Below are 20,057 nucleotides of genomic sequence, written 5' to 3'. Positions count from 1 at the left end.
ATCTTTATCCATTGTAGTTGCAACTTGCAAGTCACTTGCATTACTGCAATTTGACTTTCATTTCAAGTTGGGCAGGCCGTCTAGGCCCATTGGGCTTCTATAAGGCTGAGTATGGGCTGACATTTTTAGGCTCAACCATTGAAAGCGTAAACCGTTCCCATTTTTCTTTCTATTTTTCTTCCGAGTCGAGTACTTGCGTATAAAAAATACAAACAAAGGCTTCACAGATAGAGCAATGCGACAGAAAATGGAAAACGACGACGAAGAAGAGGCGCCTCTCGCAGTTCAAATTGAAGAAAGCTTGGAACCCTACCCTCACGAACAATCCAATTCAAGGCGACCGGAAAACGAAGACATTTGCGTCGGGGTCACCGTCATCACAGGCTATCTCGGAGCTGGAAAATCCACTGTAAAGCTCTTGAGCTTCTTAGATTTTTGCATTTCTAAAAACTTTTGTGATTTATTCATTGTGACTGTGATGAATGGTTTTGCACTCAGCTGGTGAATCACATACTGAATTCGCAACACGGGAAAAGGATAGCGGTGATCTTGAATGAGTTCGGTGAGGAAATTGGAGTAGAAAGAGCGATGATCAATGAAGGAGATGGCGGCGCGCTGGTTGAAGAATGGGTTGAACTAGCAAATGGTTGTATCTGTTGCAATGTCAAGCACAGTTTAGTCCAAGCGCTTGAGCAACTTGTACAGAGGAAGGAAAAGTACGATTATACTCATTATGTTTCACAAATTCAAAAATCTTATAGCACATTTCGATTATATAATCTGTAAATTCTTCTTTTATTTTAAGTGTAGACTTGATCACATTTTACTGGAGACCACGGGGTTGGCGAACCCAGCTCCACTTGCATCTGTTCTTTGGTTGGATGATCAGCTGGAATCAGCGGTCAGGCTCGATTCGATTATCACCGTAAGTTTTATTCCATGATATATCTATTCATTTTATGATTTTACTGTATAATTAGACATTTGGCCATCGTTGTTTTGTCTAATTTGTGTACTTATTCTTGCTAATAGATCACTCGTATCATTATGTAACAGAATTTGATGTTACAAAACTAGATGTGAGATGGAGAACGAGATAAGATAAAGCTTATGAGTTTGTGTACCATAGTCTGTATGCTATTTATATATAGGGGTTTCCTCTTCCACTAAGTTTTGGCATTTGAATGCGGGATTGTATGGTTTATTGCTATGTATTTTGAGTACCTTTTGATTTATCACTGATTGATAACCTTTTTTTTTAATCACAAATTTGCATTTCTTTCTCTTGAGTTTTTATAATCTTGTTCAATTACTAGCTACCTTTGTTACTAAATATCTTACTTTGAATGGTATGTTTTTTTTAATAGGTTGTTGATGCCAAAAACCTTCGTTTTCAGCTCAATGAGCGAAAAGTGTTGTCTTCATTTCCTGAAGCCTTTCTTCAAATAGCATTTGCGGTAATGATCTTGTTGTTGCACTGTCATGGCTGATTTTGGCTACAAAAAGGACTTTTTCTTATTGGTTTTAGAAAAACCAACCCTTGCAGCTGTGATTTATGTTATATAATTAGTACAACCAATGCTTGCTCTTTTTCTTCTTCTCTTTCTTTGTTTTCTTTTCATTTGAATATGATGGATATAGTGTGATATGAGCACTTAAGAGACTTAGAAGTTCATTTTTTTTGTGTAGGATGTTGTAATTCTCAACAAGGTTGATTTGGTTTCTGCTGAGGGCTGTGAAGGTGTTCTGGAGGAACTGGTGAAGGAGATTCATAACATTAACTCCCTTGCCAGCATCATCCGCTCTGTTCGGTGTCAAGTTGACTTGCCTAAGTTATTGAACTGTCGGGCCTATGATGCTACAGTTAGTTATACATAACTTTGTTTTTCATCTGCTGGTTTATCTTCCTAGTTCATACTGACTTTATTGAACTAACATTACTGATTTTTCCCATTTTCAGCACGCCACTCATTTAGAAGCATTGTTGGAAGAAAGCCGTTCTCTATCTACTGGGGATCTTCATGATAGTGGTGTGAGAACCTTGTGCATTAGTGAGCCACGACAGGTTGATCTTGATAAGGTAGTTTTCTGAAACACCTGTCATATCAATCATGTTCTGGAAAATTGACATGATGTTTATTGTTGAAGTTGTTGGCACTTTATTTACAGCTTTGGACAACAGTTTACAAGTATTTCTTCCCAACTAGTTGGATTTTGTATCTTCCAACGGAAAATTGATTAGTAGGCACTGACTATGTATTTTGTTTGACTTGTTGTCTTTCTGAACTAGGGCTGCTTTAGGTAGAGAACCAATTTAAAGATGTATCCACACTAACCGATTTTAAAATTTCATAATCTTATGTTTTGGTTCTTTCCTAACTAAAAGGGGTGGTTCTAGATGAGTTGGATAGGTGAAAGAAGACTTGTGTCAGTGGCCACACTATATTTGGGATACAAATTTGTTGAGTTTGAACAGAACCACCATCACACTACAGTTGAAATTGAAAATGTTTACACTCTTATATTTTTGTAAGAACATGTGACTAGATTTTGGTTGGTTAAATGCACAAATATATTAATTTCCTGTAGAAACTATTCAAAACAGTGAAAAGTAAAGAGAAAGCAAGAGAGAACGGTACACACAAATTTACGATGTTCAGCGTTGTGCCTATGTCCACAGAAGCAAGCGGCATTTCAATATATATCAAAACAAAGTAGGGTTACAACATATATATACTGTCACCAGTTAAAACCCTAGTCCAATAGTACATGGGGCTCCTAAGTTCCTTTGGACATAGGAAATAGTGTAACACTCATTATAAATATGAGCCACTATCTCCAACATTTCCTTTGAAGCCCCAATCCTTGCACTTTTAGGATTTGCAGAAAATATCACAAATAATAGTTCATCCTTAGTCTTGGTCTCCATCATAATTTTTTTTTTTTTTTGATAAACTTGTATTTATTCTTGACCAAGGTAGTGGAAGCTTAGATAGCTCAGAGAATCACATCCATGTCAGATTATACAACTTCGTTACTATATTTTTGTACTGAGGGTGCCTGCCACCTGTACTTATTTTATATCATATTGAATCAGCCCCCGTTGTCTTAGAAGCTATTTGCACATGACATCATGCCTGATCGTTCATTGTTTGTAGGTTCGTTTATGGCTTGAGGAGATTCTTTGGGATAAGAAATATGGTATGGAAGTGTATCGCTGCAAAGGAGTACTAAGCATTCAAAATTCTGATCAACTACATACTTTACAGGTATTGTTTGATATCAAATGTCTTCAAGCATTCTTTCAATTGGAAGTTAACTTGTGCTGCTTAAGACCTACAACATCTTTGGTGGTCTAGCTCTAAAAGTTAAACTTCTGTTTTCTCCTACATAATTGCCAGTCTTGCGATAATTATTCTAATAATTGAATTTCTTTGTTGTTTTTTGAGCGACTTCTAGAAAACATTTTCAATTGATCAAGTACTTGCAATATTTTGATCAAAACTTTTTTTTTTTTTGGGTTTGGCCTTTCTATAATATTGACTTCTTTGTCATCATATTCTTTACATCTCCAAGTCTGTCAGTTTCTTCTGCTTTCTTTTTAGTTTTGAATTTACTGATGGAGTTATTTTGTTTTTGGAGAAGTTAATTTGTTGTATGTTGTCATTAAAAGACCTTATGTTCCTGGCAGGCCGTGAGGGAGATATATGAGATTGTTCCATCTCGCAAATGGAAAGGTGAGGAAAGTCAGATGAACAAGATAGTTTTCATAGGTATGCTCTAAGCCACGTTATTTTCAAGTGAAGTTCTGAAAAGTAATTATAGCTCCCATTTTAGTCTTTTTGTCTATTTGTTTTGTATTGCAGGTCATAACCTGAATGAGGACGTTCTTACTGATTCCTTCAGCAATTGCGCAACTTCGTGATAATAATACTAGAATACTGATAGTTGATTGTCATCTCTTCTCAAAATTAGAAAGTTAAGCTGTAAATCATGATCTGGGTAGAATATTAGAAGCTTCGCTGATTCCAAGAAGTCCTACACATCAAGCATTATCAACTTGGCAACACAAGAAATTTAAATGAATCAACGTTTCTAATTCTTGAGTTTTGATTACAGATTACATGAGATATAATTACTAATTTTCCTTTTTTGGGAGAATTCAGTTGGTGCTTAGCACTCTGTTTGGGATTTGTCTTGGGTTCTTTAATTTCTTCACTTGTTCTGCTTGTTTTACTGATGTTGCAATTGCATGAGATTGATTGCTAATATAGGTTAAGCAGAAGGGAAACAAGACCGCATTCAGTACATTTCTTTTCCTATTTATGGAGCAAGATTACTGAACAACCCGTACATACTGCAACAAAACTGAAAATAATAGTTAGTCTAATTTTGGTCGTTATTGTATGTAATATGCACGGGAATTTGCCCTTTCAACTCTTATACTATGATAACATTTTTCATAGGATACCTCCATCTACAAGGGCTTCTTTATCTTTGTGCTGCCTTTTGCTAATGTCTCTTGTTCTTATCTGCTGATTGTAAAGATATAATTGAAGACCAAATTTCGGATATGGGAGAATGAGATTCGATACTCTATTTCCTAAAATAGGAAAAATGAGAAAATTACTGAATTATAGATTGATATGAAAATATAGTTAATTTTTAAAAAAAAAAAATTAAATAAAAAAACATTTATTATTTTATTATTAGTGCTGACGTTACAATGTTTTCGTTAAAATTTCAAATGAAAGTAGGAACAATAATTATTTGTTATTTTTGCTTAGAGTTTTTTTTTTTTTTTTTTTTCTGAAGATCAAGTTTTAAAGCATTTTTAATATCATATATTCATATTGCATTTTTTTGAAGATCAAGTTTTAAAGCTTTTTTTTTTTTGGCATGTCTAGTTGTCCTTACAAGAGAAAGGAAGGAAAAATTCGAATTCGAATTAGTGGTTCGCTTCACGAGGTGTGGTCCACTCCACCATCACTTCAGCTACTTCTTGGACAGTTTTAAAGCATTTTTAAGATCAACTGATACAGCATTTATCCATATAAATAAAAATAAAAGCTTTGTTTATTATTATTAGTCGCCAGTCTCGCCAATAAAAGAACCCGACGCCTTCACACACACACGTACACAGACACCAGTTGCTGGCCCTGGTCGCGGCCAATCCCCTCAGGCGAACTCACCGGAGGTAGGAGCTACGAGCTGCTTTGTTTATTCAAGATTGACGAACGTTCCTCTCTCTTTCACTCTTTACGCCAAGCTACATCTCTCGCTCGCGCCCCACGTTGAGGTAACTTCCATCACAGAGATCTTAACATTTGGGCGATTAGGGTTTACTTTTTTACTTTAGCTTAAATTTAACTTCTTTCTGAATCAGATTATACGAATCATGTTCGTCGTATTGAAAGTTACATTCGTTTTCTCCACTTCATGGCGGGCTTTCCTTTTATTATCGAACAGATTTCAATTCAATTAATTCTTTTTTTTTTTTTTGAAGAAGTATATACGTATTCATGCTTGTAATATAAATTGAAATTTAACGGTAATCGATAAAGACTGGGGTTCCTTTAGTGCCTAGCTAGAAGGTATCTTCTGTTGATTCATGAATGTAACGCATTAATTTTTGTCTCTGTGGTATTGATGTAATATTTTTGAACTAAAAAATTTAGAAAGTTTTTCCATATTCTTTCAAAATTGCTGATGCACAGCTTTTAAGAGTTGTTTATATTTTTGGGGTAATTATATAGTAACTCCTAGAGTTTGACGTAGTTTAAGTTAAACTCCAAGGTTTCAATTGCAACAATTTACATCTTTACTTTCTAAATCATTATAATTTGTACCCTCAATGAGTCTTGTTGACTAAAGGTAACAAAAGCTCACTTAAGCCGCACTTGAGACCTTTCTAAGTACTAAACAAACTCTTTACATTAACACTAAGCAGTATTGTAACGATAAAAGCCCGCAATAAAATGACATATTAATTAATGGTGTGTATTTGTTAGGATTTTTTGTGTGACTAAGTTATATTGTGAACCTTTTAAGTACCAAATGCCATCTGTAACTCTGACGGAGATATTTTTGGTGTTCGTATAGATCTGGAGTTGTTACAGTTTGTGCTATCTATGTATTCTATAGAATTACTTAAAACTTTTCTTTATTCTGCAAATCGGGGTTTAACTGTTAAGATCAAGAATTATCCTTTCACAACTTTAAGTGTATCTCATGGCTCTATACATGACGCTTAATCATGTGTCCTCCGTCCAATGTTGACTGTCTTGCTTGCTTTGTTGGACGTCCTAAAATGAGTGTCCACTTTCAAAATGTTAAAAAAGAATTTGTGTTTTCATCTTCCCATATTACCACTCAGTAATTAGAGAAACCAATCAAGGGACACTTGTGGCATACTTTTACTCTTCATTTAATAACATGTTATTTTGAACCAAGACACTCAATTTGGGAATAGAAAGTAGATGAAATTCATATCTTAGATAATTAAAGAGAGACAAAAGATCTTACTGATGTATGTTGGTTGATTTTCATGCAGTAAATATTTCTTTTGGAAGAAGCATAAAATCTCAATTTTTCATCAAATGGCATTGGTGGTCATCTGTGGGCAGCCATGCAGTGGGAAGTCCACAGCTGCCCTCTTCCTAGCTGAAGCTCTCAAAGAATCAGAATCAAAGCAAACTGTCAGGATTATTGATGAAACTTCCCTTCATCTTGATCGCAATCAGAGCTACGCCAACATGACTGCAGAGAAGAATTTAAGAGGAGTGCTTAGGTCTGAAGTTGATAGATCTGTGTCAAAAGATAATATCATAATAGTAGATTCTTTAAATAGCATAAAGGGTTACAGGTATGAGTTGTGGTGTTTGGCTCGTGCTGCTGGAATAAGATACTGTGTGCTATATTGTGACATCGAAGAAACCAACTGTAGAAAATGGAACGAAGAACGAAGGGACAAGGGAGAAGCTGCTTACGATGATGTGATATTTGAAGATTTGGTAAGAAGGTTCGAGAAACCGGAAAGAAGAAATCGATGGGATTCCCCTTTGTTTGAGTTATGGCCACATAAGGATGGAATAGACAAATCTTGTGCTGCTATTTTAGATGCTGTTTCATATTTGACGAAGAAGGTGGACTCAAAAACGCAGGATGTAAAAATTTTACAGCCAACAATCGCAACACAAAGTGTACGGTTTTCAGAGGCAAATTCTCTATATGAGTTGGATAGAGCAACGCAGGAAGTGATTAATGCCATTCTGGAAGCACAATCTCAGGCACTTGGAGGGCCTCTAAATGGGGTTTCTCTGGGCCAGGAATTCCCAACTTTCAATATTTCAAGATCAGTTGGGCTGCCGGAGCTACGCAGGCTGCGGAGAACTTTTATTAAATTGACCGGACAGACGAGTTTAAGTGGGCGACCACCGCCATCTGATGCAGACAGTGCCAAGAGGATGTTTGTGGACTACCTTAACAGGGAACTGGGAACTGCTTGAAAGAGTACAATGTCGATGATGTTAAGGAGTTATCTATTATGGGAGACGTCTTTGGACTAAACTGATTTTTATAATGGAACAATGAAGAAAACAGAAGACAAATCACAAAAAATTTTGCACTTCCATTCTAGGTTATGTGAGACATGGGGTTTTTTCTACCAACATACATATATTAAGGGCTTTGTATTTCATAAGATTTGTACTGTGCTGCATATGTTTTGAATTGTATCAGGGTGTTTGGTAATAGGACCACCAAGCTATCATTTGATTCATTTCTACACGATTCTACTTGGAAAAGTGCTCTCTCTCTCTCTCTCTCTCTCTCTCTCTCTACCCTGTATTATTATTATTATTATTATTATTATTATTTTGGGATGGATGGTCCTGATCATGTCAATCATAACCTTGCTTGGAAGTGAGTCCTTACAGAAAGTGGTTGGTTTGGTGGATTGTGATTGCAATTAAAATATCAAAGGATGGTGACTGTTTGGGTGAAATAATATTCGACTTGGAATAGAAAACAGTCAAGACCACAAAACTCCACTCAGAATTAGAAAATACTACAATTTACTAAAGGGGTCTTTAAATGGATTACAGTTAGATAACAGCTAATCTTAATTTTAAATAATCCAATCTTAATGAATTCCAACTCAACCTATCTCACCCTAATCTTATCCCTATCATGCTTTCTGATTTTCTTCCCCGGAGTTCTTGAGAATGCTTTTTTTTTTCTTTCTTACAATGGCCTTTCAAGGCAAATCCGTAGTTAGAAAAATGAAAGCAGAAAAAGATGCAGCCCAACTGACTGTAGCCATTTAATTAACTGGCTAGGGAGTGGTTTTAGCAACTTTATTAGCGCATTGGGATGAGTGTTATGATTAAGTAGACTAGGCTTTCGTCACTGCAGCAGAGAAAGTTGAAGATGCCCTCAATGAGAGGTGGATTTCCTCCTCTCTTTTTCCCTTTTTTTTTCTTGTGCAAACATATCCAAAAAAAAAAAAAAAAAAATTCACTTCAGACATCAAAGCCTTGTTTTCATTGGTTTATCCCATGAAAGTTCCTTTAAATATACCTTGAAAAATTCAGTATCATGGACACAGCTCATCTTCTATCCATGCCACCCTGGAGTCATTTGGTTCAGAAAATATACACCCTTTTTCGCTAAACTAACGGACTCCATCATTTCACAAGTACATGTTTCTAGAGTTAGACTAGCTACCAAACTGACCAACCCCAATAATATATATATATATATAATTTTGTTGGGTTAAGAAATTCCGACCAAATCGTTTATAAATTCTAAAATATTATACCAAATAGACATCCTCAAAACTTGATTATCATTTTCAAATTAAATAATTTAAGATATTGACACTTATTTTAAAACGTCTTTGTCATCGCAAATTCGTAGGCCATCAGTGAGTCACTTTTTTCTCTTAAAAGAAAAGCAACCCAAAAAAAAAAACAAAAAAAGAAAGAAAGAAAAGGGCACCAAAGAGTGATGTGACATGCCGGATGGCAACAAGTGAATGATTGATTTCATGGCGGTGGTCTCTGCTACAGTGCTACCCTGACCCTCCCTTTGGCACCATTAACAAAAGTGGTCTCTAATGATCAATCCCATAATCAAGGGACTTTAATTACGCATCATCATGCTTCCTTTATTTAGCAAAGCAACTTTAACGGCCTAAACTTCACTTTACGACGGCCAAATCTCCACCGTCCGTCTTGCTCCTTTTCCAGTTCCAAAGGCCATGATTGGGGCATCTCACTTCCCACGTTCAGCATTGCCACGTCAGAAAACATAAAAACAAGGTGGGTTTAAGAAGTCCCCACGCCATAAATAACAATTATTCCCCACTAATTTAATTTTTTTAGTTTATTTATAATGTGTTGTGCGCGCAGAAGACGATGATGATATATACTCTAGCTGTTAGTTTTTGTCTAAATCCGCGAGCCTCCTGGATCTGATTTCTGGATCACATTTAAATAAATATTATATCAAAGTAATTGACCAAAGCAAACACGCCCCAAGAGCTAGAGAATCCGGTATATTTGGACTCATCCAAATTCCAATCATACCTTTCTCCGTCTCTGTTTTTGCATTTGTTTCTGAATCTCAGTCTTCCACCGTCAGCGACCCAGCACTGGTACGCCCCCTTCCCCAAAAACCCTAATCCCAACTTTTGGAATCAATGTCGATTGCTCACTGTACTTAATTTTGGGTAGGGGGTGATTTGGTGTTGGTTTGATTGGATCTGTGTTCGTTTTCTTTCCTTTTTGAGATCTGGGTTTTGTTTTTGTTATAATAATGGGAAAAAGGTTTGCCCCTTTCTTTGTGTGTGTGTGTGTGTGTTTTATGCTTTTTGGCTTGCTGAGAATCGTGGAAAAAACGGAGAAGATAATTTGGAATCTTATGAGTAAATGTAATCCAATTCCGTTATTTTTTCTAGAGAACGGGGCTGTACAGTTGGTGACTCATTATTTGTCTTCTCTGCAGATTGATCTGGTAGATTAAGAGGACTGGTTTTCCAGAATTGGCATTGCCCTGTCGTGATCAGTTGGTTTATACAGCTCGTTTTAAATTCCGCATTATTTGGAATTCTAAATCTTGTGGATTGTTCCTTTTCCTTTTGGATTGTTGATCCATAAGCGGGTATTGAAACTTGGAGGGCTAGCGATCTGGATTCTGTAATTTGCTTTTGTTTATGGTGAATCTATATGATAATTATGTGAGTCCGGTGGTTCAATCTAGTGGAAACAGTATACCCATTTTCTTCGGAGAGTCCGAGGGGTGGTGGTTCTAATGCATGTAGTAATTGTCCGGATTCAAGGTCAACAAACACGCACAGAAGCTTGTATGTTAGGTTCAAGGAATTGGGTATTGAGTGGGTGTTCTTAACTCGATTGTTGAAGGAGGTTGCACGATTTGGACATGAGAAGCTCTTGGTTCAATAAACTATCTGTATGTTAGGTTCAAGGAATTGGGTATTGAGTGGGTATTCTTAACTCGATTGTTGAAGGAGGTTGCACGATTTGGACATGAGAAGCTCTTGGTTCAATAAACTATCTGTCATTTTTGGCCCTAGACCGCCACTCAGCTGGTTACTGTTGTGCCTCATTAGCTTGCTCGCACTAATTGCAGTTTTAGGGTCGTCTTCCTCAAATGCCTTTGACTCTGTAACTCCCACTCCAGTGCCTGACGTTTATTTGAATTACAGAAGGTTAAAGGAGCAAACAGCAGTTGATTATTTGGAGCTAAAGTCCCTCTCAGTTGGAGCTAGTCGGCAAAGAGAGCTTGGCCTTTGTGGCAAAGAACGAGAAAATTATGTCCCTTGTCACAATGTTTCAGCAAATTTGTTAGTAGGGTTTAAAGAAAGATGGGGAGGAGTTTGATCGGCATTGTGAAGTTTCTAGAGAACGGGAGCGGTGTTTGGTTCGCCCTCCTAAGGACTATAAGACCCCCCTAAAGTGGCCCACTGGCAGGGATGTGATATGGAGTGGAAATGTGAAGATAACCAAAGACCAATTTCTTTCGTCTGGAAGCATGACCAAAAGGTACTTCTTAATCACAGCTAACTGCTGCATTGTGTGGAATTACCTCTAACTGCATAAGTGATGGGAGCCTTTAGAGCTCATTAATTTTGCACATTAATTGGTGTACATGATTTTCATTGTTGGGTTTGTACGTGATTTCCTTGTTGGGCTTCTGAGCAATTAATGATTTGATTGTGTAAAATGATAGTATATATATTTTTACCATTTTTCCTGATAGGTTGATGTTACTGGAAGAGAATCAAATAGCTTTCCACTCTGAGGATGGGTTGATCTTTGATGGTGTTAAAGACTACTCTCGCCAAATTGCAGAGATGATAGGGTTAGGAAGTGATTCTGAATTTCTTCAAGCTGGAGTAAGTTTTGTTTACATCTCATAGATATAATTTCTAGTTGTTACTCTTTGGCCACTATTGGGTTTTAAAAGGCTGGAATTTGTTGAATGCAATTCTATATTTCCCTCTTAATGTTTGGTAACTTTATATCTTAGGCAACAATACCATATAGTTTGCAATTTCTTTTGGTTACTCTCTTTTTTCTTTCTGATGAAAATCAGTAGAATTATTAGTTGCATTACATATTTTAATTTATTTATGCCTATTACAGGTGCATACTGTACTAGATATTGGTTGTGGATTTGGTAGCTTCGGAGCTCATTTAGTCTCATTGAAGTTAATGGCTGTTTGTATTGCGGCTTATGAGGCAACTGGCAGCCAAGTCCAGTTGGCCCTTGAGAGAGGTCTTCCGGCAATGATCGGGAACTTCATTTCGAGACAGCTTCCATATCCATCATTGTCATTTGACATGGTTCATTGTGCGCAGTGTGGTATTGTTTGGGACAAAAAAGGTACTTTTAGACTTAGATTAGATCATTTCATCCCACTTATTCGTGATGTGCTTCCTTTTGGCTCTCGCAATACTTGTTGCTGCTTGGATTTTTGTTCGTTGATTAATACCTTCTTGCTTTTTGTTTTCTCTAACATTATTCTCCATTTTTTAACACACTAATAGATATACATGGTTCTTACCTAGAGTATAAAGAATGTAGCACCATCAGTTATGAGTTAAGTTTCCAGTCCAGCTGACTTTGTCCACTCCTTTAATGCCCCTTTTTGGAAAATATATTTTGACAATGTAGAAAGCAGAGGTGTAAATGTTGCTCCCTTTTTGGATGGGAGTCACTGCTATATAAGGCCAAAGTGATAATAATTCACTCCAAGCATGGAAGGGTCAACTTTTTTAATTTTTTTTCCCTTTTTTCAACAGACTAATCGACTCATTTAGAGAGGCACTTGCCTGCCATTGAATTTAGTGTGCATGAGCTCAACTGGAAATAGAGATGCTGTGCATTTTGTGTTCCCTATAAGAGGCTAGGATATATGACAAGTATTCTATTAGAAGTAAGTGTCTCAAACAAATTGTGTATAACAAGTAGGAGATGCATATATGACAATTATGAATTCAAAGCCTTAGTATTGAGCCCTTCTACATTATAACAACTATGAATTTAGAGCCTCAGCAGAATTGAGCTTCTATGTTATAACAAGTATGAACTTTCCTATCATGTTAGTATTGGTCGAGTGATTGAAAGAATTTCTGGTAAAATTGTGCAAATGAAGATAATATATTAGAAGAAGTTGTATAAGAAAAAATAAATAGAAATGCAGTAAAGTGGAACAAGTGACTGACAATGGTGAATTGGTAATACTTTGGTAACATTTTTTTTTTGAGTTATAAGCAAGTGTGAGCTGGTAACTCATTTTGCTTTATCAAGAATTAGTAAGATGGAAGCTGGATAAGTTCGAGTATATAATAAACCAAGAAAAAAATTTGGTGAAGCTGGTGAAGTTTCAAAACCAGTATATTGGTGAGAACAAGGGATGATTTTCCATGTTCCTAGTAACTAGTGGAATCAGTATAATAAATCCCTTTGATTTACAGAGCTCTGTGCAATTGGGCTTTTGGTTTGTCAAAAGGCTGTGATAGAGACTTATTGAGCCTTTTTTTTTTTCTTGTGAATTCTTGTTTGGTTGTTAGAATAATGTCAGTAAGGGTGAAAATTGTTTGGCATAACGGGATAGAGTTTGAATTTTCAACAGGTACACCCTGACCTTTCTGTTAAAACCATTTGAATCTAGAATCAGCTCCTTTTTGGCTCGGTGACTAGCAGGTTTTTGTGATCTTATATTTTATATTGTTTAAAATTGTCAGTGGTCTTGGGATCAAGTGGTATCTCCTCTGCTGTTAAACAAGGGTTCAAAATTTTGTAAGCTCTTATTATGCATACAGAGCTGTTTAGTTCATGTATAGGTTTTTGAGACCAAAATAATGGCTTCTAGAAGCTATGGATGGTTATACTTTGTCTCCTGTGGAGTGATTTGGTTACCCCTAAATGCAGTGGTTGAATATTGAAGCAAGATGTATTTGAAAATGACATGCTAAGTAATAAAAGGTTTGAACCCATGGATGCTATTCTGAAGTTTTTAATGATTGATATATTCCCTTTTTTTTTATGAATCTGGTCGGCTATGGGGTTGAGTATCGTTTACTTCTGTAAAATAGCATGTTTTTGCTGCCTAATAATGACTTTATTAAACAGATGGGATGTTCCTTATAGAAGTTGACCGGTTACTCAAGCCTGGAGGTTACTTTGTGTTAACCTCACCCACAAGCAAGCTACAAGGGAGTTCAGTGAGTATGAAGAAGAGAAACATGTTAACACCATTGGAAGGATTGACCCAGGAAATCTGTTGGAGTCTTCTAGCTCAGCAAGATGAAACTTTTGTCTGGCAGAAAACTGTGGATACTGATTGCTATGCATCTCGGTAAGGATATAAAAATGGTGCACATTTTTCCATGAATAATGCTTTGTTTTGTTTTATTTTTTGGGAGCAGGTTTTGTACTTAGTTAAGAAGTGTTTTAGCTTTGGTATTTCCTTGCTCCATTGAATTAGTTGTATTTGTGGAGCTGCCATATTTTTCTCTTTAACTTGTGGCATTAATGCTTTCATTTATTCTTCTTTGCAGCAAGCAGGGTACTATACCACTGTGTAAAGAAGGGCATGATGCTCAATCATATTATCAGCCCCTTGTATCGTGTGTAAGTGGGACCTCTAGCAAACGCTGGAATCCAATCCAGAACAGATCCTCTGGTTCCCAGTTGAGCTCAGCTGAGCTTGAAGTTCATGGAAAGTCTTGTTTTATTATGGCTTAATAATCCTTCTTATTACTACTTTTTGTTGTTCTAGTTGTCTAACCATGGGATTATTTATCTTTAGCCTCAATGTTCATTACATCTGCTGTTACCTTTTTATTCAATTCCTAATGCATGTCATAATGCTGTGCCAGTTTGTTGATCTGCTTGTATCTTTGCAGGGGTTCTGCCTGAAGATTTCTTTGACGACTTGCAGTTTTGGCGATCTGCTCTGAAAAACTATTGGTCTTTGCTTACACCCTTAATTTTCTCTGACCACCCAAAGAGGCCTGGTGATGAGGACCCATTACCACCATATAACATGATACGGAATGTGATGGACATGAGTGCTCATTATGGGTCTTTAAATGCTGCATTTTTGGAGGAGAAAAAATCAGTATGGGTAATGAATGTTGTGCCTGTCAGAGCTCCTAATACACTTCCTCTTATACTTGATCAAGGCTTCGCTGGTGCTCTGCATGATTGGTAAGTTGTTAATTTCAGTTCCTTTGGATATTTTTCTCAAGTGATAATAGAAGCTTTCTTTGGGTTGTATTGATCCGGTTGGGGTCACCCTATCACAAATATGATGCAAAGTCAAGAAAAAAGTAAATTCTGTATTTTCAATATTTTTTATTGTATATATATGCCTGCATGTGTGTGTGTGTATAACAAAGACAAATCAATACTTGCAAAAAGATTATATATATTTGGATTGTGATTATTAGATTTTTAGAATATCATGCTTATGTTGTGTGAAGTATAGTTGATGTTGATCACATTCTTATCTCTGCCTTCTCTCCCTTTTTCTAATAAGAAATAAGAGTATTAATTCTCACTTAAACTAGTTAGATATAAGTCATTGTTAGATTGGATTTGTGATATACCCCGGTGCCTGTCTGACATATATGTCACAAGAAGTCAAATTAGCTTATAATTAAAAAGAAAAAAAGAATTAAAGAACTAAAAATAAAAAGCCAGGGAAAATAAAACAACTCCCCTGTCAAATTATTTGTTCGTAATCTTCGAGTTTTACTTCATAAGATTAATATACATGATTTCTGGCTTAGCTGTCCCAATTTTATTTCACTTTCAGAGACTGAACTTTTAAGTTTTAGACATGTTATACATGTACCTAACTTATATGGTTTGGAACGTTATGTTCATAAACTTTGGTTCTGAAAAAAAAACTTGTTTTCATTTCTGGGCTCCATAACTTATCTTTCTTTCCTTCGTTTTCTATAAAATTTGTCAATAGCACTATGTTTGTAAATAAATTTATTGCATCATAAGTAGTTTTTTGGCTATTAGATTTATGGTTGTGATCATCTATTGGTGCACAGGTGTGAACCTTTCCCAACATACCCCAGGACATATGATATGCTTCATGCAAATGGGCTCCTTTCACATCTCGCTTCAGAGAGATGCAGCGCAATGGACTTATTCTTGGAGATGGACCGAATACTGCGCCCTGAGGTATTTATATTGTACCACAGTAATTCTTTATTGCTTATGCCGGAAACCATTGTGTAATGTGGATTGATTATTTTTAAATTCATTGGAAGATTGCCTGCAAAACCTTTCCTTGTCTTATACCTCATATAAACAAGGCACACATTTGGAAGGAGACATTAGTTATGCCCCCTTTCCACCCTCTTTCTTTTTCCTGATCTGGCGTTTTCTATGCTGGAAAATTTCATGTAATATGAATTGTTTACCCTTTTAATGAAAATTGGAATATTGCTCATGGCACCTTTCCTTGTCTTGTAATCCTTTGATACAAGATACATAAGTAGGAGGCGAGTTGAGTTATGCTCCTTTTCCTCCCTTTTCTTTTCTCTTTTTTTTTTTTTTTTTTTTTTTTTTTTGGATGAGTGAGAAATTTCATTAAACCAACAAAGAGTACAACCGCACTTCCAGCAAATTTTCCTCCCTTTTCTCTTGTTCCTGATCTTGCTTTCTCTAAGCAACTACTGGGGAAACCTGCCTTTTTGCTGTAAGTTGATCTTGTTGAATGCCAATTCCTTTCCTTTTTTTGGTTTTCAGTGATGCTAGTCCACTTACATTTGATGTGTCTTCACAATAAGTTGTGGCAGTGATGTTTCTGATTCAATAATGCTAGTAGCTTGGATATCGACTACTATATTATGATGAGGTTGATAACCTGATGTGAATTTCTGATTGATTGCTAGGGATGGGCTGTTCTTTCTGATAAAGTGGGAGCTATAGAGATTGCACGCCAACTTGCTACACAAATACGATGGGAAGCAAGGGTGATTGACCTTCAGAATGGCAGTGACCAGCGGCTGCTTGTTTGCCAGAAACCATTCATTAAGAAATGATAGATTGAGAATCTGGAGGTCTCACCTTTTCGAAAGTGTACATTTTTTTGGCTCTGGTAATTCCTCTAAATTGGTCAGGAAATTGGGAAATATGACGGCAATAATGACCTGATGTTCGTGTTCTTAGTCATACATACACGAACTTGAAAAAAAGTAAAAGAGCCTCAAGTCAGTTAGTTCTTGGTGTAGTTGTGATCCCTTGGAAAGTGGTGTTTAAACCCACCCTAGTCATTTTTGTTGCTTCCCTTTCAAAAGCAACCATTTGCACTCTATTTATAACACTCAGGAAGCCACTAAACAACTGTTAATGGGGTGTCTAGTGTTTATAACACGTTTATTAGTGGAATTTCTTAATACTGCTTAGGTGTTCATAGCTTAACAATAATCTTATGTTATTATTGCGCAGGGTTTCGATCATTTGATAGCATATATCCATATAATATGTGATCAGAGCCTGATGGATTTGACGCTGTCCACCATTGAACCAGAGGGGCATGTGGAGGCTGTAGATTAAAGACGTTAAACAAGTTTGCCACACGAAGTAGCTGCAATTCAGATTTTTTTTTTTTTTGGTCAAGGCGCTTGTAGCAATTCTTTCATCCATTTTTTTTATTATTAAAAAAAAAAAAAAAAAAAATCTTTATTGATTGATTTTGGACTCCTAATTATCTTGGAATTAAAGAATGGCTGTTGTTGAGGAAAGAATGTGAAATGGCAAGGAAATGTAAGAGTTAAAATTTGTATTTGTAGACATTTTCTCTTCTCCCTTGGGCATATATTAATTATATTATTATAGTATCTTATTGATCAACTTTAAGTATCCTTCTGTTGCGCAGATTTAGACCCAAAAGCTGTCGAAAGGACTCTTAATTTATGTTCTATTAATATTTCTTCTTCTTTTTTTATCAGACCTTTTTGAAAGAAAATCCCAAGTTTCTCGGTAGTGATCACCGTCCACGACCATGGATCTTTCCAAACTTATTTGTGGATCTCCATGGTAATTAAGGGAAGAATTTTTCCTTTTTAAGTTCAAGGACATGATTGCATTTTCACACACGCAATAAGAGTATAATGGACATTTTATCTCGTGTCTATAATAGGTGACCCGTTGTTGATATTGTTTTTTTATATTATTTTATTTTATTTTATTCAAAGAGGGAAGCAGATGATTACAAAGGGGGTCCTTTCCATTCCTAAATCTTGAAGAGGAAAAAAACATGGAGAGTGAATGAGAATGCTTCCAAACACTAGGTTCAAAGCGGCTCATTTGGTGATATGGTGTGCATAAAAATAGGCACATCTTGAGATCTTAAAAGCAGTCCAATCCAAGGAGGAGAGGAGTTGAAGGTTGATGCCAGTGATGAGTGAAGATAGAGCTCATTTGGTGAAGAGGTGGGGGAGTTGATGGCTAGGATTGTAGTCAAAGAGTCCCCTACAATGATAAGAGGGGAGCTACCCTACCAAGAGGCAAGCTGCACAGCTAGAAGGGCGGTATTGGCTTCACCTTGGTTGGCCTCCATGTGACGGAAAATGATCCTCTCCATTTCAAATTCAATTCCCTCCATTTAAAATGAAGGGGATCTTTTTCTGTAACTCATGTGACTTAGTATACTTAAATACATAGATTAACACGAAAATACCTTAGTACTATTTATCATAACTGTCTACTTTTGTCTATTATTATTATTATTATTATTATAAACTTAAAATCTTCTTCAGATTTATGGTTATAATTGTTATTAAATTTCTTTTAGAAGAATAGATCTGCGAAGTGTTTGTTCTGGATATTACAATTACACCTTAAGCCTCTATGATTCCCCTGTTTCTATTTTGTTGTTTCTTTTGTTTTCTATACGTTGTTTGCAGGTGGTTGTTTTTTCTTGTTTCTGTAAGTCTGTTGGTCTCTATTTGCCGGCCCCCTCAACAAAAAACAAGAAAAAAACAGAGCACGCAAGTGAACGCTTATAAGCCACGAAAATGGAACAGAATACAAGTCTACATAAGCAGCCTGTGACATTGTTTACAGCAGAAAGGTGAAGAGAAGATGAAATTGATAGTTCCTTTATGAATTTATGATCATGGGTTGACAGCAAAGTTGTCGTTGGGGGGTTGGAGACATGGCTCATGGCAGACATCCAACGTATGTCCTCTACTGCTAGATGTTCATGGCTCATGCATATAAAGAAAAGAAACCCAACTGGTTATGGCAGGCTAGGGACAAGAGAAAGTACAGCTGGAGCCTGGAACCAAGGCTTTGTTTGGATTGTCCGCTTTAATATCAACAAGTTTTGACAGGCTGTTAGAGAATGTGGAGCCACTGCAAATGTGCCGCAGATTAACCGATTAAAGAAAGAAAAAAGACTCACAATTCCAACCATGATAAATATATATCTCTTTTCAAGGCTTTCCATATCTTTCACACAATCTGCTAATCAACCAATCAACGCTGCCCCATTATTTCAACTTCATAACAAAGAGTCAATCAAGACGACGACATAAAAGCAAGAAAAAATAAAAAAATGAGATTAAATTAAGAAAAAAAATGGTTGTTGGAGATGCAGGGGATCGAACCCTGTACCTCTCGCATGCAAAGCGAGCGCTCTACCATTTGAGCTACATCCCCACTTGGTGCTGAATTGTTTGCGTTTGTTCTTAAATCCATTCTGTTCACCTTGCTTTTCTTCCTTACACCTCCTCCTGTAGCACTAGAACTTTGGGGTTTTAGTTAAGAGTGTTCTCAACCAAAGAGAAATGCAAGAAGGAAATCAAACCCAACTTCCTTTCTAGTTTCTATGCCGTGATTACCAACATGTATCTATAGATCGACTTAGCTTTCGTTTAAACTTGCAAAAGGAGTGTTAGCATGCTGCTGATCCTTTGACTGTAGGCACTTTGATATCTAAATCAATATTTTTTTGAGCTATGAAAGAGAAATAAGGAGAGCAAGGGTGAGAGAACTCATTCCTTGAGATGAAGCCTTTTTAGGTGTAGTGGTGTAGATAATGAATGTATACATGAGGGATGAGGAGATGAGACATTATAAATCCTTTTGGACTCCTCTCAAGCCCTACGAAGGGCCCTTTCTTGGGCTTTATGAAAAGTTGAGCTCTAATTAGGCTATCAAGCCTCTCTTAAACCTTAATAGTAGACCCTGTATCAATTGGGGCTTAGGCCTTCTTAATTATATTTATGTTTAAGTAGGTTCCTACATTAACGCTCTATGAGTCTCCAAAGTTGTCATTGCAAGAGATTATTGTCCTTATTACCCAAATTACACTTTCAACAAGAACCAAGAAAAATAAATTTTCTAGCTCTAAATAATTAATTTTACAGACAATCGAATAAACTTAAAAATAAAAAAAGAAGGCTTTTTGTGTAATTACAAAATCCCGAAAAAACCCCTCCGACAGAAGGGATTGAACCAATCCGAATCCAACCCCCCTAACAAAAAGTTGTAGG

General features: G+C 36.4%; 3 protein-coding genes and 1 non-coding gene across 5 annotated transcripts; 3 read left to right on the top strand and 1 right to left on the bottom strand.

The window, feature by feature from the left end:
• The first annotated feature begins 194 nt into the window (after positions 1 to 194).
• On the top strand, positions 195 to 4,269 carry LOC132178969 (uncharacterized). 2 transcript variants are annotated; one of them, XM_059591565.1, is made up of 9 exons: positions 195 to 409; positions 499 to 716; positions 811 to 925; positions 1,368 to 1,457; positions 1,690 to 1,863; positions 1,961 to 2,080; positions 3,159 to 3,269; positions 3,692 to 3,773; positions 3,867 to 4,269. In XM_059591565.1, exons 1-9 carry the CDS (start codon positions 236 to 238, stop codon positions 3,923 to 3,925), a joined length of 1,143 nt encoding a protein of 380 aa, XP_059447548.1. In that variant the 5' UTR covers positions 195 to 235; the 3' UTR covers positions 3,926 to 4,269. The 2 variants fall into 2 exon arrangements, with proteins under 2 accessions (XP_059447548.1, XP_059447549.1); XM_059591566.1 differs by lacking the exon at positions 1,368 to 1,457.
• Positions 4,270 to 5,093: 824 nt separating this feature from the next.
• On the top strand, positions 5,094 to 7,786 carry LOC132179006 (protein KTI12 homolog). The gene is made up of 2 exons (XM_059591611.1): positions 5,094 to 5,299; positions 6,554 to 7,786. Exon 2 carries the CDS (start codon positions 6,600 to 6,602, stop codon positions 7,506 to 7,508), a length of 909 nt encoding a protein of 302 aa, XP_059447594.1. The 5' UTR covers positions 5,094 to 5,299; positions 6,554 to 6,599; the 3' UTR covers positions 7,509 to 7,786.
• Positions 7,787 to 9,431: 1,645 nt separating this feature from the next.
• Positions 9,432 to 17,396, top strand: LOC132178859 (probable methyltransferase PMT5). Its single transcript, XM_059591430.1, is given in 11 exon segments — positions 9,432 to 9,658; positions 10,009 to 10,883; positions 10,885 to 11,066; positions 11,284 to 11,419; positions 11,670 to 11,910; positions 13,663 to 13,888; positions 14,091 to 14,252; positions 14,440 to 14,742; positions 15,600 to 15,732; positions 16,449 to 16,654; positions 17,005 to 17,396. Coding segments are annotated over 9 exon segments (1,866 nt in total). The 5' UTR covers positions 9,432 to 9,658; positions 10,009 to 10,550; the 3' UTR covers positions 16,599 to 16,654; positions 17,005 to 17,396.
• Positions 17,397 to 19,148: 1,752 nt separating this feature from the next.
• Positions 19,149 to 19,221, bottom strand: TRNAA-UGC (transfer RNA alanine (anticodon UGC)). Its single transcript has one exon. It is a non-coding gene; the product is annotated as a tRNA-Ala (tRNA).
• Between the last annotated feature and the right edge of the window lie 836 nt (positions 19,222 to 20,057).

The sequence above is a fragment of the Corylus avellana genome, chromosome ca4 (assembly GCF_901000735.1).
Source record: "Corylus avellana chromosome ca4, CavTom2PMs-1.0".
Lineage (NCBI taxonomy): Eukaryota > Viridiplantae > Streptophyta > Magnoliopsida > Fagales > Betulaceae > Corylus > Corylus avellana.
Note: the sequence above shows the minus strand (reverse complement) of the source record. Positions and strands in the feature narration are given on the sequence as shown.

Excerpts from the sequence above, each read along its gene's own strand:
- LOC132178969 (XM_059591565.1), top strand. The coding sequence starts at position 236 with ATGCGACAGAAAATGGAAAACGACGACGAAGAAGAGGCGCCTCTCGCA. Across the intron at positions 1,864-1,960 it reads GTCGGGCCTATGATGCTACA|CACGCCACTCATTTAGAAGC; the intron begins GTTAGTTATACA and ends TCCCATTTTCAG. Across the intron at positions 2,081-3,158 it reads GACAGGTTGATCTTGATAAG|GTTCGTTTATGGCTTGAGGA; the intron begins GTAGTTTTCTGA and ends CATTGTTTGTAG.
- LOC132179006 (XM_059591611.1), top strand. The coding sequence starts at position 6,600 with ATGGCATTGGTGGTCATCTGTGGGCAGCCATGCAGTGGGAAGTCCACA.